Source organism: Tympanuchus pallidicinctus, unplaced genomic scaffold (assembly GCF_026119805.1).
Source record: "Tympanuchus pallidicinctus isolate F22 unplaced genomic scaffold, pur_lepc_1.0 scaffold20, whole genome shotgun sequence".
Taxonomy (NCBI): Eukaryota; Metazoa; Chordata; class Aves; order Galliformes; family Phasianidae; genus Tympanuchus; species Tympanuchus pallidicinctus.
In genome coordinates, this window is record NW_026294722.1 from 8570703 (window position 1) to 8588499 (window position 17797).

General features: G+C 52.0%; 1 protein-coding gene across 4 annotated transcripts; it reads left to right on the plus strand.

The window, feature by feature from the left end:
- Positions 1–3515: 3515 nt before the first annotated feature.
- Positions 3516–17351, plus strand: PKIG (cAMP-dependent protein kinase inhibitor gamma). 4 transcript variants are annotated; one of them, XM_052683720.1, is made up of 4 exons: positions 3574–3713; positions 8724–8791; positions 15528–15703; positions 16465–17351. In XM_052683720.1, exons 3-4 carry the CDS (start codon positions 15553–15555, stop codon positions 16542–16544), a joined length of 231 nt encoding a protein of 76 aa, XP_052539680.1. In that variant the 5' UTR covers positions 3574–3713; positions 8724–8791; positions 15528–15552; the 3' UTR covers positions 16545–17351. The 4 variants fall into 4 exon arrangements, with proteins under 4 accessions (XP_052539677.1, XP_052539680.1, XP_052539679.1 ...); XM_052683718.1 differs by lacking the exon at positions 3574–3713 and adding an exon at positions 3732–3938; XM_052683717.1 differs by lacking the exon at positions 8724–8791 and having other exon boundaries at positions 3516–3713.
- Positions 17352–17797: the final 446 nt, after the last annotated feature.

Sequence of the window (17797 nt, forward strand, 5' to 3'; positions counted from 1 at the left end):
TCTGCAGAAATGAGTGGTTCAAGGCTCCCAGCCAAGATTTGCTTTCTGCAAAGGCTTTTAAACAAACTTTAGAGACTAGGGGGGGAAAAAAAAAAAAAAAAGTTTTTTTTTTCACTTTCCAAACAGAATGCATTCCCTGGGGGGAAAAAAGTAATCTGGGGCTGTGGGTCCAATCTGTCCCATTGGGGTGAGCCCTCAGAGGAGCCTGGCTCAGCGGGCAGAGATAACATTCTGCAGTGGCTGGGAAGGCTGAGAGCAGCTCATGAAGTGAAATTGCCCAGAAGCACTGCACAGCCTCTCACTTTGCACTGCAAAGCTTTATCATCTCTGCACAGATTACTGGAGCCAAAAATAGCTGCAGCTCAAAGAAAACAGTTTTTGAGCACGCTTCGCCCTGCTGGCACGGCAGCCCCCCGTCCAGCCACGCTGCCCAGCACCGGCCTGAGCTCCAGGTCCTGGGGGAGCTGCGCTAATGAGCTTGGCCTCGTTAAGGCTTTTCTGAGTCCCACTTCTTGATGATGAACCTTTCTGGGTTAACAACTTCTATAACAACAAAATTGGTCTGAACGTGGATAACTTACTGAGACACAGCAACACCCAGTCGCCTTAATCTACTGCAAAGTGTCCTTTCTGTGGCAGTGAAAAGAGAGCTTGGCACTGATTCTCATGTCTCTTCTTCTCATGACTCTAAGTGCAAGATGTCACTGGATGGCTTGAAACATCTGCACTTGCCTGAGGGAGCCCAGCAGACCGTTGGAATACGCCTTGCATTTTTCAGTCCAATGTTTATTTACAGCGTTTGTTTTTGGGGGTGGAAGTCTTGAAAAAATCAGTGCACATTTTTTCCATGTCTAACTTGTGCCATTCCGCATTTCCTGGCGATCTCAATGACATCAAGTGACACAGACAGCTCAGCACCTGGGAAACGCCACGGAAAGCTGTGCTTGCACAAGGAGGCTCAGCCATGCAAGAGGAGGGCGGCAGCAACACTGCCTGAGGAGGGACACCAGGCTCAGGCTGCAAAATGGTCAGGTGAGAAGCAGGTCAGAGCCTCCTGCAATGACAGCTTGGTGCATGTGTCTGCAACTCCCTGGGCAGACTTTGTGTTGATGGCTTTCCTCACTGGGACATGCAGAGCGTGACCAGCACCGCATTGCTATTCTAGGATTGTTTTTTTCTATGTAAGAATCCTCAGGTATGCTCTCAGTTCATCCTGGACCTGCCCTATGGGATTTCTCTTTGTCCCATCCTGGCAGCTGTCCCATGGACAATTGCTTGCTCCTCACTGCAGTGCAGTGGACAGGTACCCACATGGCATCACAGTCCCATCCCTTCTTAGTGCCATCTCCATCCCACCCCAGTGCAGAGTCTCAAAGAGCCAAAAATATAAAATTACTGCAATCCTGCACAGGCCAGCAGCACCAGTACAACAGAGCAAAGCCAAACACTCCCCTGTGCAAAGGCAATGCCATTAATGCCAGCCCAGGACCATGCAGAGTGGCACAGCATAAAGCAGCTGGATGCAGCAAGAAGCTCAGCCAAGATGAGCAGGTAAATCAGCTGGAGTAAAAGCCATAGGAAAGTACAGAAAGCCACAAAAGGCTGGTTGAGCCTTCAGGTGGGTCTGCTCAACCCTATAGTGCAGTCTGCCATCCAGAGCGGGCCGTGCCAGGCAGCTCTTACTGCAGTGGGCATCCCAGGGTGTCTGATGCCAAAGTCTCTGGTATCTTGTACGAAGGACAAGAGATGGGAGACCTTCAGCCAGGAGCTGGAGTAGATTTTCAGATAAAAACAACAACTCTCATTTAAAAAGAGCCTGAACAAATACATCAAAAACAATGTATTTTTATCCTAATATGTTAAGATTTCAGGCAAAACTGCAAAATTGTTGGCGTCTCATGGCGTATTTTTCCCCTATGGAAAAAAAAATAAAAAATTCTCTGTAGAAAACGCAGTTTAATCCCCAAATGCATTTTCCTGCTTCCAGTGGAAAACATTCAGAAACATTCAAAACACTGAGTCCTTGTGGGGGTGGTCCTGGAGGAGGAGAGGCCAGGCAGTGGGGGGTGGGGGGTGGGGGGTGGGAGGGGAAGGGGAAGGGGCTCCTGACGGTTGCTCTGAGATTATCCCCAGGGCCAGGCACAGGGCTGGGAGCTTTGAATAGGACAAATAGTAGATAGCTCATCTATAAAGTGCACATACTGCTCTCCTGAATTTCCAAAGTGCTTTGCTGTTAGCTGCACACTGCATGCGTGGCAATGCAATCACCAAGAAAAGGCAGCCTGCACCATTGCTGGCATGGTGGCATTTGTATTTCACAAGATCTGGCCTCCAGAGCCTGTGGTCCAAGAGTCATCCTGGATCACATTCAGGTATGAGCTGGAGGGAGCACAGAACTCGTCAGCTCCTGAGGCAGCTGAGCTGTCCCCCAGGCTGCAGCCACCCCATCTCCTGTGTCCGGAGAGGACCAGCAGCAAGATCCCAGCCATCACCATCGAGTGAGTAATAATGCATGACCCAAAGGGGCTGCAGAGAGATTAGTTTCCGTCAAATGATACTCCTCTGGAAATCAAACTGGCTTCCTGGTGCTGACTGCGAAATAAAATAGAGCAGGATCGAGAGGTGGAGCTATAGGTCAGCGCGGCTGCACGGACTGCGAGGGGATTTTGCCTCTTTGAGGTCCTTTCCCTTTCGTCAGTGCCTCCTTGGAGGCGTCAGGGCGTTTCCTGCACAGCTGACTGCTTTTGTTGGTATTTTTATCTCTTCCTGCACGCGATGGCAGGGTGTGGGTATCTGCCACCAGCGGCAGCTTGCAGGCACACGGCACCGGGCCAAGAGGAGAGGGCTGATGGCAGACAGCAGCAGAAGGGCTCCTGAAGGACCTGCCTGGTGCCCTGCAAGGTGTCAGGCTGTGTGCTCAGCCTACAATCAGACCTCTCCTGGCTCCGGCCAAGTTTATGCATAGTACTTCTTCCATTTACAAGGCTCATAGCATCCTTACAGCAAAAAAAAAGACACATCCTTCATTCTGCTGGCAAAGTAATTAGTCCTAACGAGCCCTGGTTCCAGGTTGGGCCAGCAAAGCAGGAGGAAGCATCTGCCCCATTTGGGTGCTTGCAGCTGTCCATTATCAGGAGGGCTGTGCTGGAAGAGGACAGGGGACACGGCACTGCCATCAGCTGTGCCTAACTCTGTCACCTGCTGCCATCCCCAAGGCAGCTGGGACACAGAGAGGTGACACCACTCAAGGAGACACTCCTGGACAGAAATTCCTCTCCCCCTTGCTGAAAGCCCGGCCAGCAGGGTGGGCACAGAGGCAGTTTCTCGGCATGCCGGGCTGCCTTGCCTCAAACACCTTCCCCTTACATTAAGGTACTGTCATCAGCTCTGAATTTCACCCGGCACCGGGCACGCTTTTCCAGTGCAAAAAGCACACCACAAAGACGCGTACACAGCTCCCTGCGAGACGGTTCGCGTGCAGTGGAGCCCACGGCCCCGACAGAGGCTCAGGGCGGCGGGGCGGTGCGGGGCGGTGCGGGGCGGGCCGGCACTGCCGGACAGCTGGCGCACGGCGTGGAAGCGCCCGGCAGCCGGAGCCGGGCACCGAAGGAAGGATGTTGGGACGTACGCAGCTGCCGGGAGATGAGGTTACAATGCGCAGCTAAACAAAGATCCCCGCGAGGAGGAAACGGATCCCTCCCGCCGCCCGTAAGGTAGGAGCCGAGTGGCGGCCGCTTGACATCATCGGGCCGAGCATTGGATTACAGCAGGCAGGGACTCACCCGGCGGGGAGCAGAACACGCCCCTCGGCCCCACAAGTGCAACTTCATTTAGCGGCTCTCGGCGCGAGGAAGCCGCGAGCGTGGAGCTGCCCGCAGCCGCCTCTGCCGCCCCGCAGCGCCGCTTCCAGCCCCGCTCCTCCGGAGACAGCGGGACCCGTAAGTGCGGCGCCGGGAGCGGGGTGCGAGGGCAGGCGCTCGGCCGGGGGATGCCGGTGGGTGGTTTCTGCGGACGTAACTTGGGCTGCTCGCGGCGGAGCTTTGCTTTGCTCCGTGGAGCCAGGGGCTGAGCGGCGGGGCTGCGTTTCGCTTTGGAAGTCGCCTGCTCCTGGTTTGCTGCGCGGGGAGAGCGGCTTTCGCGATCACAAAGGAATGCTCGGCGGCACGGCGACCCTCACGGGGACTTCCAGCATCCTTTCTGCCCTTCGCCCGTTTATTTTAAGAAACCGGTCAGACCTTACGATCTCTTACGACATAGCGGCTCGCTGTGTCCGTCCGGGAGCCGCTGGGCTCTGTGCCTGTGGCCACTCGGGGCTGCCCCGAGCCCTGGCACGGCCGAGAGCCTCACAAACGCGATGTACGCAGGCTTGGGGACTCGCTGGCATCCAGCTTTCCTAGCAAGTGTTTTAAGAGCGGGATAAAAAAAGAACTGCTGTGTGGTGGTATTCTCAGGAGGCTCTGAAAATTCCTCCGGCTCGGTTCTGCGTGTCGCTCTACTCTCTCCGGTTTCCCGCAGGCAGCTGGGAGGGAGCGCAACGCCTCGCTCCTGGAGGGACGGCTGGGAAACGTTCCCGTTGTGTCAGAGGGGGCAAACGCACACACAGAATGAGAGCCACACATGGCTGAGTTCTTTGGGGGAATGTCCGTGGTGGCTGGGATGAGTGGACAAACAAAGAGGTGATGCACCAGTGTCAGGTGGGGCTCTGGGAGAGACATAGAAGCAGAAAGGACGGCTCTCAGACTCTGGGCTTTGCTCGCCCACGGTCAGCACAGCCCTCGGGGTGGCTCTGAGCGTGCTTTGGCTGTTGAGGCTTTTAGGAGGTCCCCTGCGAGCAAGGTGGGCCCTTCCAGCTGTCTGAGAAGTTGTTATATGCCTGCTGTAATGAGGAACAGTGTTTGGGGAAGAAGGGTGCACCAGGGATCCCCAACGGCTGAATTCATCTGTAGCACAGATACAGACTAAATGGCCACTTACAAACATGGCTCTGCCAGTAAAGCTTAAAGTATCTTGAGCACAGGACAGGGCCCTGGGCTCCAAGTCCTCCGCTGCATGGACACCTTCCAGAGGGTGAGAGCTCCGATCCCTCAAAGAACAGGATCTCATTGCAGTAAAGCACATAGGCTGGCAGCAGCATAGCAGAAACACTAAAACCCAAAGACGTAGATCCACATCTTCCAACAACTTATTTCTGTATGCACAGTGGTTGATTCTGACCAGGTGTAAAGGCTAAGAGGAGCTAGCAAGCACTGTTTTGCTTCCCCTTTGCCTTGCTCTCCTCTACCAAAGAAAAACTAATATACTTTTGAGCCTCCTTGAAGGCATGCATGCACACACACACAACCCTGCCATCCAAAAGACAGCTGTGAAAAACATTTTCCAGGTTGTTACCATCTTCTGGGACTCCCATCTTTCAGGACCAATTATCACAGCACTGATCCCTCCAACCAAATGCTAAGCATTACCCCTATCATACAGGGGCCAGGCACAAATCAGGTAGTTCTCCTGGGTTCATACAGGTCTGTACAGAAACAAGGGATCAATCTGCAAGTTGATAAGAAACAGCAGAAGCTGTACCACAGCTTTTTATTTGCCCTTTCTGTGCCACTCTGTTTTGATCTTCATTTTCACATTCAAAGCCTGAACATGGTTGTTGCTCCACAAGCATAAACTACTCTTCAATCAAAGCCATACACACAGACCAATCCAGACAAGTTTTCCAGCACAGTATCCATTCCTTAAAGAGGATGAGAGAAGGAAATAACGACCAACATGCTTCCAGCCAACTCATAAAGGGAGGTTGCTCCCCCAGGCTTACCAGTGCCAGCCGGTGCAGTGGGGACAGTGAGCTGCTGCACGCACTTTGTCCCCAGCTCCTCCCAACGGCAGTGACAGAGAGGCACAGACATCACTGCAGGGCCCAGCCCAGGACCTGAGCAAGAAGAGCAGTGTTGGACTATGAACCATTTATTCCTCCATTTCAAAACCTGCACTCCCTGTCAAGCCTTTGCAGCGCTCATTCTTGGTTTGCTCTGCATGTTCCTCAATGCCTTCTTTCCCAGCATGGCCCTGAGAGGTGCAGTGCTCTGCTTGGCTCCTCCATGCCTGCACGTTGCTGGCCACAACCCGCTGCCATAGGAGCAGGCCAGCACTGAAATGCCAACAGTTGTTGATGTTTGCAGTGATGTAATAAGCCAAATATCCCCACCGGAGAGTCATCAGCTTTACTGCTATTACTCTTTCCACAAAGTGTAATTAGTCTGCAGTGCTCATTGCCTCTAGATATCACTGGCAGTAGGAGTTCAGAAGGCATTTTATTGGATAACAGATCATTATGTAGCTAGCTAAACTACTCTGCTTGTAATTATGAGGATATTGCATTTTAAGAATTATACAACCTCCTGGTTTAGGGCAATTAGTAACTAATGAAAAATATTTCATCATAATTACAAGTTTTCTTGCACCTCGGAGCCAAGGATACCAGCTGTATTTGGAGACAGGATACCAAATGAGATGGTCTTTCAGTCTGCCCAGGGAGGAGCCCCCAGGCTAATCAGTGATGCATTTGGATTGATGTTTACCGGTGAGTCAAGGTAACAATCTTCTGTCTGCTGCCATCACCTTGGGCAAAATCAAAAAGGACTTCCTCTCTGGATCAAAAGCAGCACCATAACATCTGCTGTAGAGAACACCGAATTCTGCCAAAAAGCACTCTGAGCTTCTTGGAGCATGTATTCATTTTGAAGCAATGTGGTGAGAACTGCATTTGTTTGGTGTGTATATACACGTTCCTTTAGGGTAACAGCTGAAAAAAGGCAGAGGCAATCTGGATCTCAAACTGTGTGCACCATGCTGACGGCAACGCCTTTGCAATTCACTCCTGAAGAGCAGCTATCCATTGGACATTTCCACATAGGTCCCTATAATCCATAGTGCCTAATCTGGTCCTGTAATGCATCAAAGAAACATGAATCATTCTTGACAAGTTACACCCACCCCACTTTAGTCCCACTGCAGCAGCTAGCCTCAGCATCAGCCTTAAGCCCCCACACTCTCTGCTTAAGGGAGTCTGCCCACGCTGGGTCCTTGCAGCTCTGCCCATCACCCAGGGCTGGGTGGATGGAATATGGAGCAGAAGATGAGCAGGGCATTCCACTTCCAAAATCCTCAACTAGGGCTGTGAGGCCCTACATGGAGGTGAGGCTGGGGCTGCAGGGGCGGAGAAGAGTAGCTGCAAAAGGGTTCCTCTCTCCAAAATCAGCTGTTTAGAGAGAATAGGGGGCTTCCCCAACAGCCCATCAGGAACAGGATTGCTTAGTGATGGCTTTTCTAGTTCAGAGCATCCTCATTCCAATTTGCTTTAAGCCATCTCCTGGCACAGGTCTGTGGGTTTTGAGATGTTTTGCAACTCATCTGGAATGCCAGAGCTTTAAGTGTATGGGCTGTGTGACACAGGAGCCAGAGTGAGGCAGGAAGACAAAGGAGGGAAACAAAGGATCAAAGATTTTCAAAGCTGGTTTTCCTCCTTCCTGCTTTTGTTTTTCCTGATCAGTACCCCAAAGGGTAATGCATATTCCCAGAGTTGTGGGAATGCTGTTTCTTTTCCTGTCCAGCATTTTCAACAAGCACTTCCCTGTCAGTGGAATAAACAATAACAAAAGCATGTTGTCAAATCCTTGCGTCTTTGATTGGATACTGTCATGATCATCATTAGGATTTTCCACTTCTGTAAGCCGATTTCAAAGTCTTGCAGATATGTGAAACATCCAGTGAGGAAGGCGAGTATTAATAGTTCCACTTAACAGATGGGCAAAGTGACAAATAAAAGCAGCAAGTGCCCTGTCCTTGAAGCAGGGATGGAGCCAGTGAGCAATGTTTGGCTCCAACTATGAGTAAGTTTTAGAAGTGGGCCAAAGAATAAAGAAGGCGGCTGTAGATTTGACCTGGTTTGGAAAGTGATGAATTATTGCAGCCACAGTGATCCACAGCTCAGAGTAGGCAGAACTGCTGAATGAGCTACTGCTTGCATTCTTAAATGGTTAATTTCTTGCTTTTTGGTCTGCTAATATTTGTCCCTGGAAGCAAGAAATAAAAAACAACCAGCAGTCCGTGATGTTCCAAAATGTCCTAAAGCTGAAACAGCTGCTAAAATAAGAAGTGTCTTGTTGGCTGGGCCCTGCAGGTCAGGAGATTGCAAGTCACCCACAGATGTTAAGGCCACAGAGGAAATGTCTGAGAGGGGCCTGGGGACCAAGGGAGAAGGCACAGCTGTGCGCAGAGCAACACAAGGCAAACCAAAGCAGCTGCCAGCACCAGGCAAGCTTCCCCTTCTGCCTCAAAGCAGTTGACGTGGAAGTTTCACTTCTTTAAATGGCAGGGGGGCTTGCAAATGAACATTTGTTTGTACTCGCACTGCCAGCACTGAACCCCTCAAACCTTCCTGTGGTGCCAGTCAGGTGCTTGTGTGCCGCAGTGCGCACACATCAAGATGTTGAAAGAAGTAAAACCAAAAGGCAACTCCCCGTTAGGCCAGGCCACTGGGCAGGTTTTGCTCTTAGACCCAGCAGAGCAAATCACTTAGTGCAACCCCTAAAAGCCTTTCACTCTTGATACTCACTACCCCCAGATCCCTCCCATTAGTCACCGGTGGTGGGAAGAGCCGCTGAGCTTTATGCATCCTGACACCAGCACAGACACTGTTTCTTATGTTTGTTGTCCTTCCCCAGAAGCCGCTGCCCTGCTGTGTATGGAGCCTGTCTGAAATCATGCCCAAAAGGAAAGTCAACTAAACCAGGTAGGGATTCCACTACAGACTGATAACATTTTCCTTCATAGAAAAAATTTAATATAAGAAGGAAAAGGGGATTTTCTCCTTCCTGTTTTGCAAAAAGTCATTTGACCACCTCTGTATTCTGCACTACCAGTTGCTAGAAAGTTGCTAAGAGGGAACAAGCGCCTGTGGTTTTGCTGTAATGACTTTCCTGCTGTGTCTTCCATACCTCCCAGCCATGCACAAGCTGTGTCACAGCACCAGCTCTAATCCACCCTGGCTGGGGACAGCCCAGCATCCTGCTCTCTCTGCTGCCTGCTCTGCACAGAGGGTCAGCCCATCAAAATGCAGGAGCTCCCAAAGCAGAGCTTCTTTTTACACTGGTGTTGAGAGTGAGCCTGCCAGCTCACACAGTCCTTCTGTGCTCACAGCCTTTCAGTCACCTTGCTGCTTTCTTGTCACTCACAATCTGGCTGGACTGAGCTGGTGTTTGCAGATCTGGCAGTGACAGAACTCTGGACTCACTGCTGCACAGACATTCACCCTGCAGGTCTCAGAGCAGCCCACCTCCTGCATCCAGCATCTTCCCACGCATGCTGGAGACCTCCCATGTCTGTCCATGCCCAGGCAGCATCTCAGTGGACCATAAAACACTTGGTAATCTGTTTAATTACAAGCTTTCCCTTCTGCAAGCATCTTTGTACCTCCTCCACTGTTTCAGAGACATCTTGATAACCACTTCAGCTCATACCTGAGATCCCACATCCCTCATGAGCAGCATGCAGGGGATTTGCCTTGCTCACAGCAGGGCTCAGCAGCTGCTCCCATCTAATGCAGTGCCCCAACATCTTCCCCCCCCACCACAGCAATGTTGTGAGGTATGCGCACAAGGACAGGTGAAGCTCTGTTCAGGTGGGAGCTAAGCAAGGCAGCACAGCACCAGGACTGCTGCTTTGGGTGAGGGGAGATGTGGAACCATGTGGAAGGGCTCAGCTCTCCCTGCAAACTCGTTTGGAACTCCTGCACATCCCACTTGAACTGTCAGCAAGCAGTATGCCAACCCTGTGAGCTACACAAGTGATTTTCCTCCAAGCAGCAGCACAGGTCAAACACACCCCAGGGAGCAGAGCTGAGCCCATTTTTCTAATTAGCCCACCTCATTCCAGTGTAAGACTGTCCTGGTTTATTGCTAGGGAAGCAGACAGGGCCCTTTCCCTAAGGAGGCTGTGGAGCCTGTCATACTGGCTCATGGAGGTGGGCATGAGGCGCAGCGTGAGCATAACATCCTGTGGGCTGCACAGGTAGATCAGGCAGGACCAGGGCAGAGCTGGGCTTGGGCCTCCCTGCCAGCACCATCATACCATAAAAACCACCAGCCCTACATACCTCCATGTTCATAGAAAGGCCCCACCCAGCAGCAATGACCTCCTCCAAAACAGAGTTTTATCTCTCCAGCAGCTGCTTTCTCTCCAGCTCCCTTTATACACAAGGGCAGCCCTGCAGGCTCTAGATGCATCTCATCTCTCCCAGGCTCACCTGTATTTTCTCACCTGGGCAGCCCGCAGGGTGCTGGGCACATCCCAGACACAGCCTGGGAGGTGGTGGCACCTGGTGGAATCCGAAGAGCTGTGGGACTGTTGGGTACTTTCCAGCCTTTGCTAGAAAGGTGAAGTGAAAGCAGGGACTTTTTTTTTTCCCTGGGAGAGGAGACTGGGGGGATCCAAATGGCCCAGCCATGCTGGAGGGGGCAGAGGGGGGTTTCTGTGCCCATTACAGGTGGGAACAATGCACAGGTTTTTCTAGAGGTGGCTACAGCAGCAGCTGTGACACTGCTACAGCTGAAGAGTTTAAAGTGCCTGCTATTACTCTGTTTTGAAATTTCACTCCTTAGCAGATCTTCCGCACAGCGATGGTTTTGCTCGCGTAAAAGCAATTTCACATATAAAGGCAGTTAGACAAGAGGTTGGGAGAAAGTGAGAATAAAAATAGTGGTGGGGTGGAGCTAGCACTTGCAGCACTGAAGAGTGCCAAGGGTAAAAGTGCATGGGTGGGCTCTGGGCTGCTTTATGCAGAGCCATGTCCTCCCACATCAGGATGAGCTTTGGGAGGGGAAAATGGGAATGGAAGGCACCAGCTCACATAGCCTAGGACAGGCTCTGTACCTGCCCCAAATCTGGCTCAGCTCCCTTTGCTGGAAAGGCACTTTTAGGGTACTCCAGCTCTGCCCCAACAGAGATGCTGAAAGTCACTAACCCTGCACATTTGGGGTCTGTCCAGGCTCTGTCTCCCTGCACCCTGTGGCTGCCCACCATGGGGACACCATGAAGCTGTGGGATGTGGAAAATAAGCTCGACCTGGGAACCAAACACAAATACAATTGCTGTCACTGCAACTGTCTCCAGATGCACGGAGAGACCAGTTATTTCCATTAATCAACATGGTGAGAAGCTGCAGAAGAGGCTCATAATGCAGATGAGGTTTGGATGCTGAGGGGAGGGAGGAGCCCTGGAAAAGCTCAGTTGTCAAGGAACACTGTGATGTTTCCCATAGTGGAGGATAACAACTGGCATCCTTGTGCAGCCAACGTGAGGCTGGAGCGTGAGCCAGGCCAGCACTGAGTGACGCTAATGAAGCGGTGTCAGTGTGTGCTGGGGGGAGCTGAGTAGTGTTCCCTGCTCCCCTGGGACTGCTGCAGCATGTCAGCCTGCCCTGGGTCCTAGGGGTTGTCTGACACTGTGAAACCCTGCCAGGGCATCTCCTGTGTCTGCTGGGAGCCAGGTGATGAACAGGGGGGCTGGAGCTGCAGAGGTGCTGTGGGACAGCAGGGACAGGGGTGTGGGTCCCTGTGGCCAGGACGTACTGAAGGGCAGAAAGGAGGGAGAAGCTAAACACAAGGTGTGTCAGGTCCTAATCCCTACAGGAGCCCAAGCCAAACATTAAATCATAGGCTAAGTAGTGAGTTACCAGTGCTCAAATGATCTTCATACTGCAAAATAAGGCCAAAGTAAACTTTGGATCTGCTTTACACACCAAGCCTCCATCTCCCTGCTGTAAATCCTCCCCTGCTATGTGAATGACATTTTTCCACCAAGTTCTGGAGAACCCTAAAAGTTCTGTTCTTGAATTCTTGCAGTGCATGGAGATGCTGTGATGTCAAACAGCATCACCCAGTTTCTGGCACTAACCTAAGCTCAAGTGCATGGGAGGGTCTTGGGCCATGAAGAGGTCTGGTAGGCACTGGCACAGGTCTAAAAATACTCCCTAATCCTGATAACCCAGCCATGGAGCCCTCCTGCTTTGATGTGCAACTTCTCATGCATGTTCCCAGACCAGAGGCCATGGAAAATTCACTGAAATTCCATCTGGAAGCTGTCAGACAGTTGGTGGAAACCCCCTGACCTCAAGTGCTGACTTCTGCTCTGTGGGATTTTTTCCCTCTCAGCTGGATGAGGATCTCACAGCAGGGAACCTCGCAGCAGACCGCAGGGAGCACAGAGATCCTGGTGCTGCTGCCTCTGTGCTCTACCAGGCTCCCTCCACAGCGAACTGTCTTATGCTGTAAATATTTTACAAGCCCAGCAGGGATACTGGGTGTGTTTTGCTGTTGTTATGGATCTGTCCCTAGCAGGACTGTGCTAATAATAGCCCAGGTACCCAGGAATGAAAGGGGGAGAGACCCAGCATGGAGAGCTTGAAGGCACCGAAATGCTCTGTGCCCTTGTCCATGCAGGTCTGCAGTACAGGGAGATGCGGGATGTGATGCTTAAACAGAAGAAAAGGGTCAAACCCCTCTTCCCCTGCTGATCTTTGGTAAAAGGTGGAAATTTCAACCCAGAAACACAGCCAGGTTTAGATTGGCTTTGGGGGCTTTATGCTTCCCAGGGGCAAAAGGCAGCAGTTTGATCCTTGGCTTGGACACCAAGAGAGCAGGAGCTGGCCTTGTGGGTCAGAGATCCTATTCCAGCCAGAACCCGGCCATGGGCACAGAGCTGTTGGCCCCACAACAGGCAGCAGCAGCAGCAGCAGAGATGTAAGTGTGGGGCTCCAGTCCCTCAGGACTTGGGCTTAACATCCCTCTGCCAGCCCTTGCTGGCTGTGGTCATTGGGATGATCCTCAGGTGCCACAGGAATGGAGACATCTTTGTGTGGCTCCAGAATCAGTGGTAGGCACAGGCTGCTCCGTGCTGCCCATCGCCTGGGTGTTTAGGAAGAAAGATACGGCCCCATTCCCCACTCTGTAAAGGGAAACAAGGAGGGCTCAGGTGGTTCTTGGGGCCAAGCGATGCCAAGAAGCCACTGCTGTGTTGAACCTTCCCACCTCCTCCCTTACAGCCCCTGCTGTGCTGTGCTGGCTGCCCTAGGGGTGAGGATATCCAAGCAGAACTTGAAGGCACCCTTTACCATGTCGTGCCACCTGTGCCACAGAGAGCTGAACAGAGTTTCCTCTGACACAAAAGTCTTCTGCAGTTTGTGCAAAGCCAGGTTAGAAGCAGAGCAAAATTCTGAGGAAAGCCTGAGGTAAGAAGAAAAAACTTCCAGTTTAACCTAGGCAAGGGGCGGATACAGCATCATGTGAAGGGCTTCCTTGAAACTGGAGTCCAGGGCTGGGTGTGCCTGCAGAGTCCATCCGAGCCCTCTGACTCAGGTGTGGGCCACATTTACTCCATGGGTGCATGGCTCTGTGTCGAGTTTAACCCTCCCATGGTAATTCCAGGCCATTGTCCACTTGAAAGAGGCACTGAGTCACCTCAAAAGTGTCCTTCTTTCACGAGAAGGTATCCTGGGGATGGACTCACTGCAGCCCAGGGCTGGCAGCAGAATCTCTGTAGTTAACTGAATGGGCTGTGGCATTCTCCAGGGTGCACAGGGGCCCCTTGGCCCCTGGGAAACCATGGCAACCAATGTCTTGAAGATAAGAGAGAAGAACAGGTTAGACCCAATAAGGAGGAAACAAGACATGCCACATGTCCATTGGTCAGAGAGAACGGTAATAGCCCTAAGGCATGGGGAAAGTTTTAGGCAGGATGTGCTCCTTGCAATTAACGCCATTTTGCCGCTCACCATATTGGTGTCGTGAAAAGCATGCGAAACTGACCGGGGCTGTCGGAACACTTTCACAAGGGGACTTCAATCAGGGTCGCCGAAACAAAGGCGACAAATCTCATCCTTGTGCCACACCTGTGCCTGCGGAACTCACACTGCTGCAGGCCCATACTTCCTGCTTCATTCCCGTCCTCACAAGATATTATGGAAAAATAAGCTGAGGCCAATCAGCAGGTTTGGCAGAAAGAGCTTATCTCAGCACGGTGAGTGAGCTTGAAACTGCGGGGTGTGGGGAGCTGCCACACAATGACATCCACAGTGACACTGCTCCAAATGAGCTGCACAGGCAGGGAGCCCCTCTTGTCCATGGCAGATGCTAACAGTTCCCCCATTTAAACCCTACCGATACGTTTTGCATCTTCCTGGAACCGTGAAAACGCTCCTTGAAAAAATCAGGTTTCCCCCCGAAAATGGTGGCGACGATTCCATCACCCCTCCGGGCGGCAGCAAAGCGAGGGGAAGCGAAAGGCAGCGCCCGGAGAGCCGCGCACCGGGAGCCGGCGGGGCCGCCCCGTGAGCACCGGGCACTGCAGCGGAGCTCCGGCGCCATCTCCCGGTGGCTTCTGCGGGAGCACTCGGTCCGTGCGTCGTTCATTGCGTTCAGACGGCTTCCCCGGTAGGGAGATGAGTGTTGAGCAGCTTTTGTGCAGGAGCTGAACAAATGTCTCAGTGGGACAGCAGCGCCGTGACACAAAAGCAAGTGGATGCAAGATGTTATGCTTTTTTCATTAGCCAGCAGTGTTTCTGATCGGCTCCTCCTCCAAGTACTGACAAAACCAGTAGGGCAGTGGGCAGAACAAGTGGGCCGCTGATCTCCAACTTCCACACAGAAAAGCAAGCCGGGAGCCAGGCTGAGTGAACAGGAGAAGGAAGCAGGAGCACTGGATTCCCAGCACGGAGGCAGCACGTGACCTGCTGGCACCCAGGCACTGGGATGCTTGCAGTGTGTTCCCAAAGCTGCCCAGCTCCCCGCACCGCATGCTGCCAAACCAAACCCTCAGCTAAATGAAGCCCTGAACACCCATCAGGCTGTACCAGGAGCTGGCTGGTGGCTTGTGCTCATTGTGAGCCTTTCTTAGCACTCTGTGCTTGGCACAGGGGGGAGCAAAGGGATCCAAAACTCTTGCAGTAAGGTTGATTTTCACAGGGTAAAGTGTTGCTTTTCTCAAAGCTGTCTCACTTGACACATGAATGTGACAAACACAGCAGCACTGATGCAACCCCAGTGCCTGCAAAGCTCACGAGCTCCTGGACTGTTTGGGTGAGTGCATGCTAGAGCCCTATTCCTGATTACAGATTCTGGTCAGTTCACCCCTTCCCACCGCAGAGCCAAATTCAGCCTCCATTCAAAGCTCCCAGGGCAATTTGAGGAGGAAGGAGGGCTTAGGCCAAGCTGACATCAAGCTGAAATGCAGAGCTTTGAACCTAAGGCAGCCCCCTTTCCCCAGAGCAGCAGGCACATGGTGACAAAGCTGATGACAGCAGAGCCAGCAGCAGCTCGTTTCCTGAGAGTTCAAAAGCTGCTCTGACAGGGCGCGGAGTTACAGGGACTATTTTTTCATGCTGTAATTTAACTCCGTGCAGTAACCTAACCCAGATAGAGCCATGGCTCAAGGCTGGCCGAGCACCCTCAGGCTCAAAGCTGTTCTCTCTGCAGGATTTTGAAGGAGCATAGAGATGCGATGGAGGTGGAGTCCAGCACGTACACAGACTTCATTTCCTGCGACAGGGCTGGCCGGAGGAATGCTGTCCATGACATCCAGCGGGATGCAAACACCATCAGCATGCGCAAGCTGACCAAGGACATCGGCGAGCTCGGCGTCGAAGGGGCAGGTGAGGGGCTGCAGGCACTGGGGTGGCTCAGGACACCCTGCTTGGGTGGGCACAGCCTGAAACTACAGCAAAGCAAAGTCCCTGGGAGCCAAGTGTGGTGGGGGACACCTGGAGGGATCTTCTGCAACCAGCGCCATGGTCCCAGTGCATAGCCACCAAATCCAGAGCCTGTCTTTGGTTGCTTTGTAGGGGTACTGGTGTTTTAACAAAGCAAGCACTGAGAAACAGACTTCTCAGGGCCTCGTACACATTAGATGCACCTTTGGCTTCATAAAAATCAAGTGTGTATGTGAGGGGGTGTGGTGTAACCCCAGCTGTAACTCCTAAAACGATGTCTGGGCATATGTTTACAATAAGCACTAACTGGATCTCAGCTGGCAGCAAGCAAGCTGGGTACCTGCCAGGCTGCCCATGTGCAGCTTGCCCTTTACAGGTTAAACACAGAGAACACACTCCTGCTTTGAAAGGGACTCTTGGTTTAGAGCTGTTCTATTGATGCACCCTGAAATAAAGTCCTGACGCTTTCTTTTGAGCACTGAGGTTCCCTCTCAGCATTGCCAGACACTCTGTTTTGAGAAGGGCTTGTGCTCTGAGAGCATGATGAGATAACCCAATACATTTAAGCTGAATATCTGGCTCCATGTGGGCTGCAACAGGGCTTCAGCTGGCAAGCTGAATAAAACCAGCTGTGGTTGATGCCTGATCACTCACGTCCTCAGCAGACTGTAACTGTGCTTTCCTCCCACTCCTCCCTTCTGCAGAGAGCGAAGAAGCCAGCACCTCTTCTGAGAGAGACCCTGCAGCAAGACCAAAGGAGCAAGAGAGCAAATCCTCCCCATGAGAGCGCACAGGGGGTGGGATGGGGCTGCAGGAGGGGCTTGCTTTGAACGTTAAGCAAGAATTTGTTATTGAATCTGTGGACAAAAGCCAACCAGGACCAGCAAGATGTCTGTCACATGCCTCTGCTGCAACCTTTTTGTTTCAAGAACTGCAAGATACTGCACAAGGACTGGCACCTCCAAAAGACTTCTGCTCCCATCCCTGATGACTTAGAGCAACACTGCAGTGTTTGTAGTGATATGAGCCATTCTCAAGATGCCTTAGCTGCAATTTTCCCCTATGGGAAAAAAATATTTCAGTAATAATATACACTTTCCTGTCCGAGGTACCTTCCCCCTTTGCAAATTTAGACTATTATTTATTCTGTTTCTGTAGGTTAGAGGTTTAGATGATTGTTTTCTCCACGTACTGCCCTCATCCTGCATCTCACCCCTGAGCTGGCCTCTGGACCGGGGCGGGCAGCAGCAGGCACCTGCCAGCCCTGCACCTCTGGCCAGACCCATGCAGCCCTGGGAAGGACCAAAGCACAGCCCCACGTGGATGAGCTCCACTGACAGACCCAGCAGCATCAGCATCTTTTCCTTTGGGTTTTAGCGTTTTAAGGTATTGTTAAGGGGGGGAGGAGGGAGGGAGAAACATTTTGCTGTTTTGACTGTTGAAATTCAGGCTTAACTTTGCAAGCTGTTAGCTGAGATTATCTCCGGTAGGATCTCACACCATTCTTTTAGGAGACATGTTTTGTGTTAAAGATGGTTTGATAAAACTATATAAGCTGTTGGAATAAACAACACAGCCTTTAAGTACTGAAGGTGTTCTTCTGCCTGGATGTTTCTTCTTCCTTGGTTTTGCCTTGTGACAGATCAGGCTGCAGAAGGTAACACTAGCCCCTCATGGGCAGATTGGAATCCATATTACAAGCAAGGACATCCACTGCCTGCATTTCCCCACCCAGGGGCCTGGCAAAGCACTGGAACAGCTGCAGCCCCACAGGCATTGCTGGGTCCTGAGCAGGGCAGGGGCTGATGTGAGGAAAGCTCCAGTGGTGACACAAGCATCTCCTCCACAACCTTGGAAAGAACTGAACACACGTTTGGGATCTGTCAGAGCAAACAACCCCATAAATAAGCAGAGAAGTTGCTGCCAGACAGAGGGCGAATTGCCCCCGGGTCTCCAAGAAGCAGTGGCCACAGGGTCAGGACAGAAATGGATGAGACAGCGACCTACACAGGAACAAGGACTTGGCAGCCTGGCGGA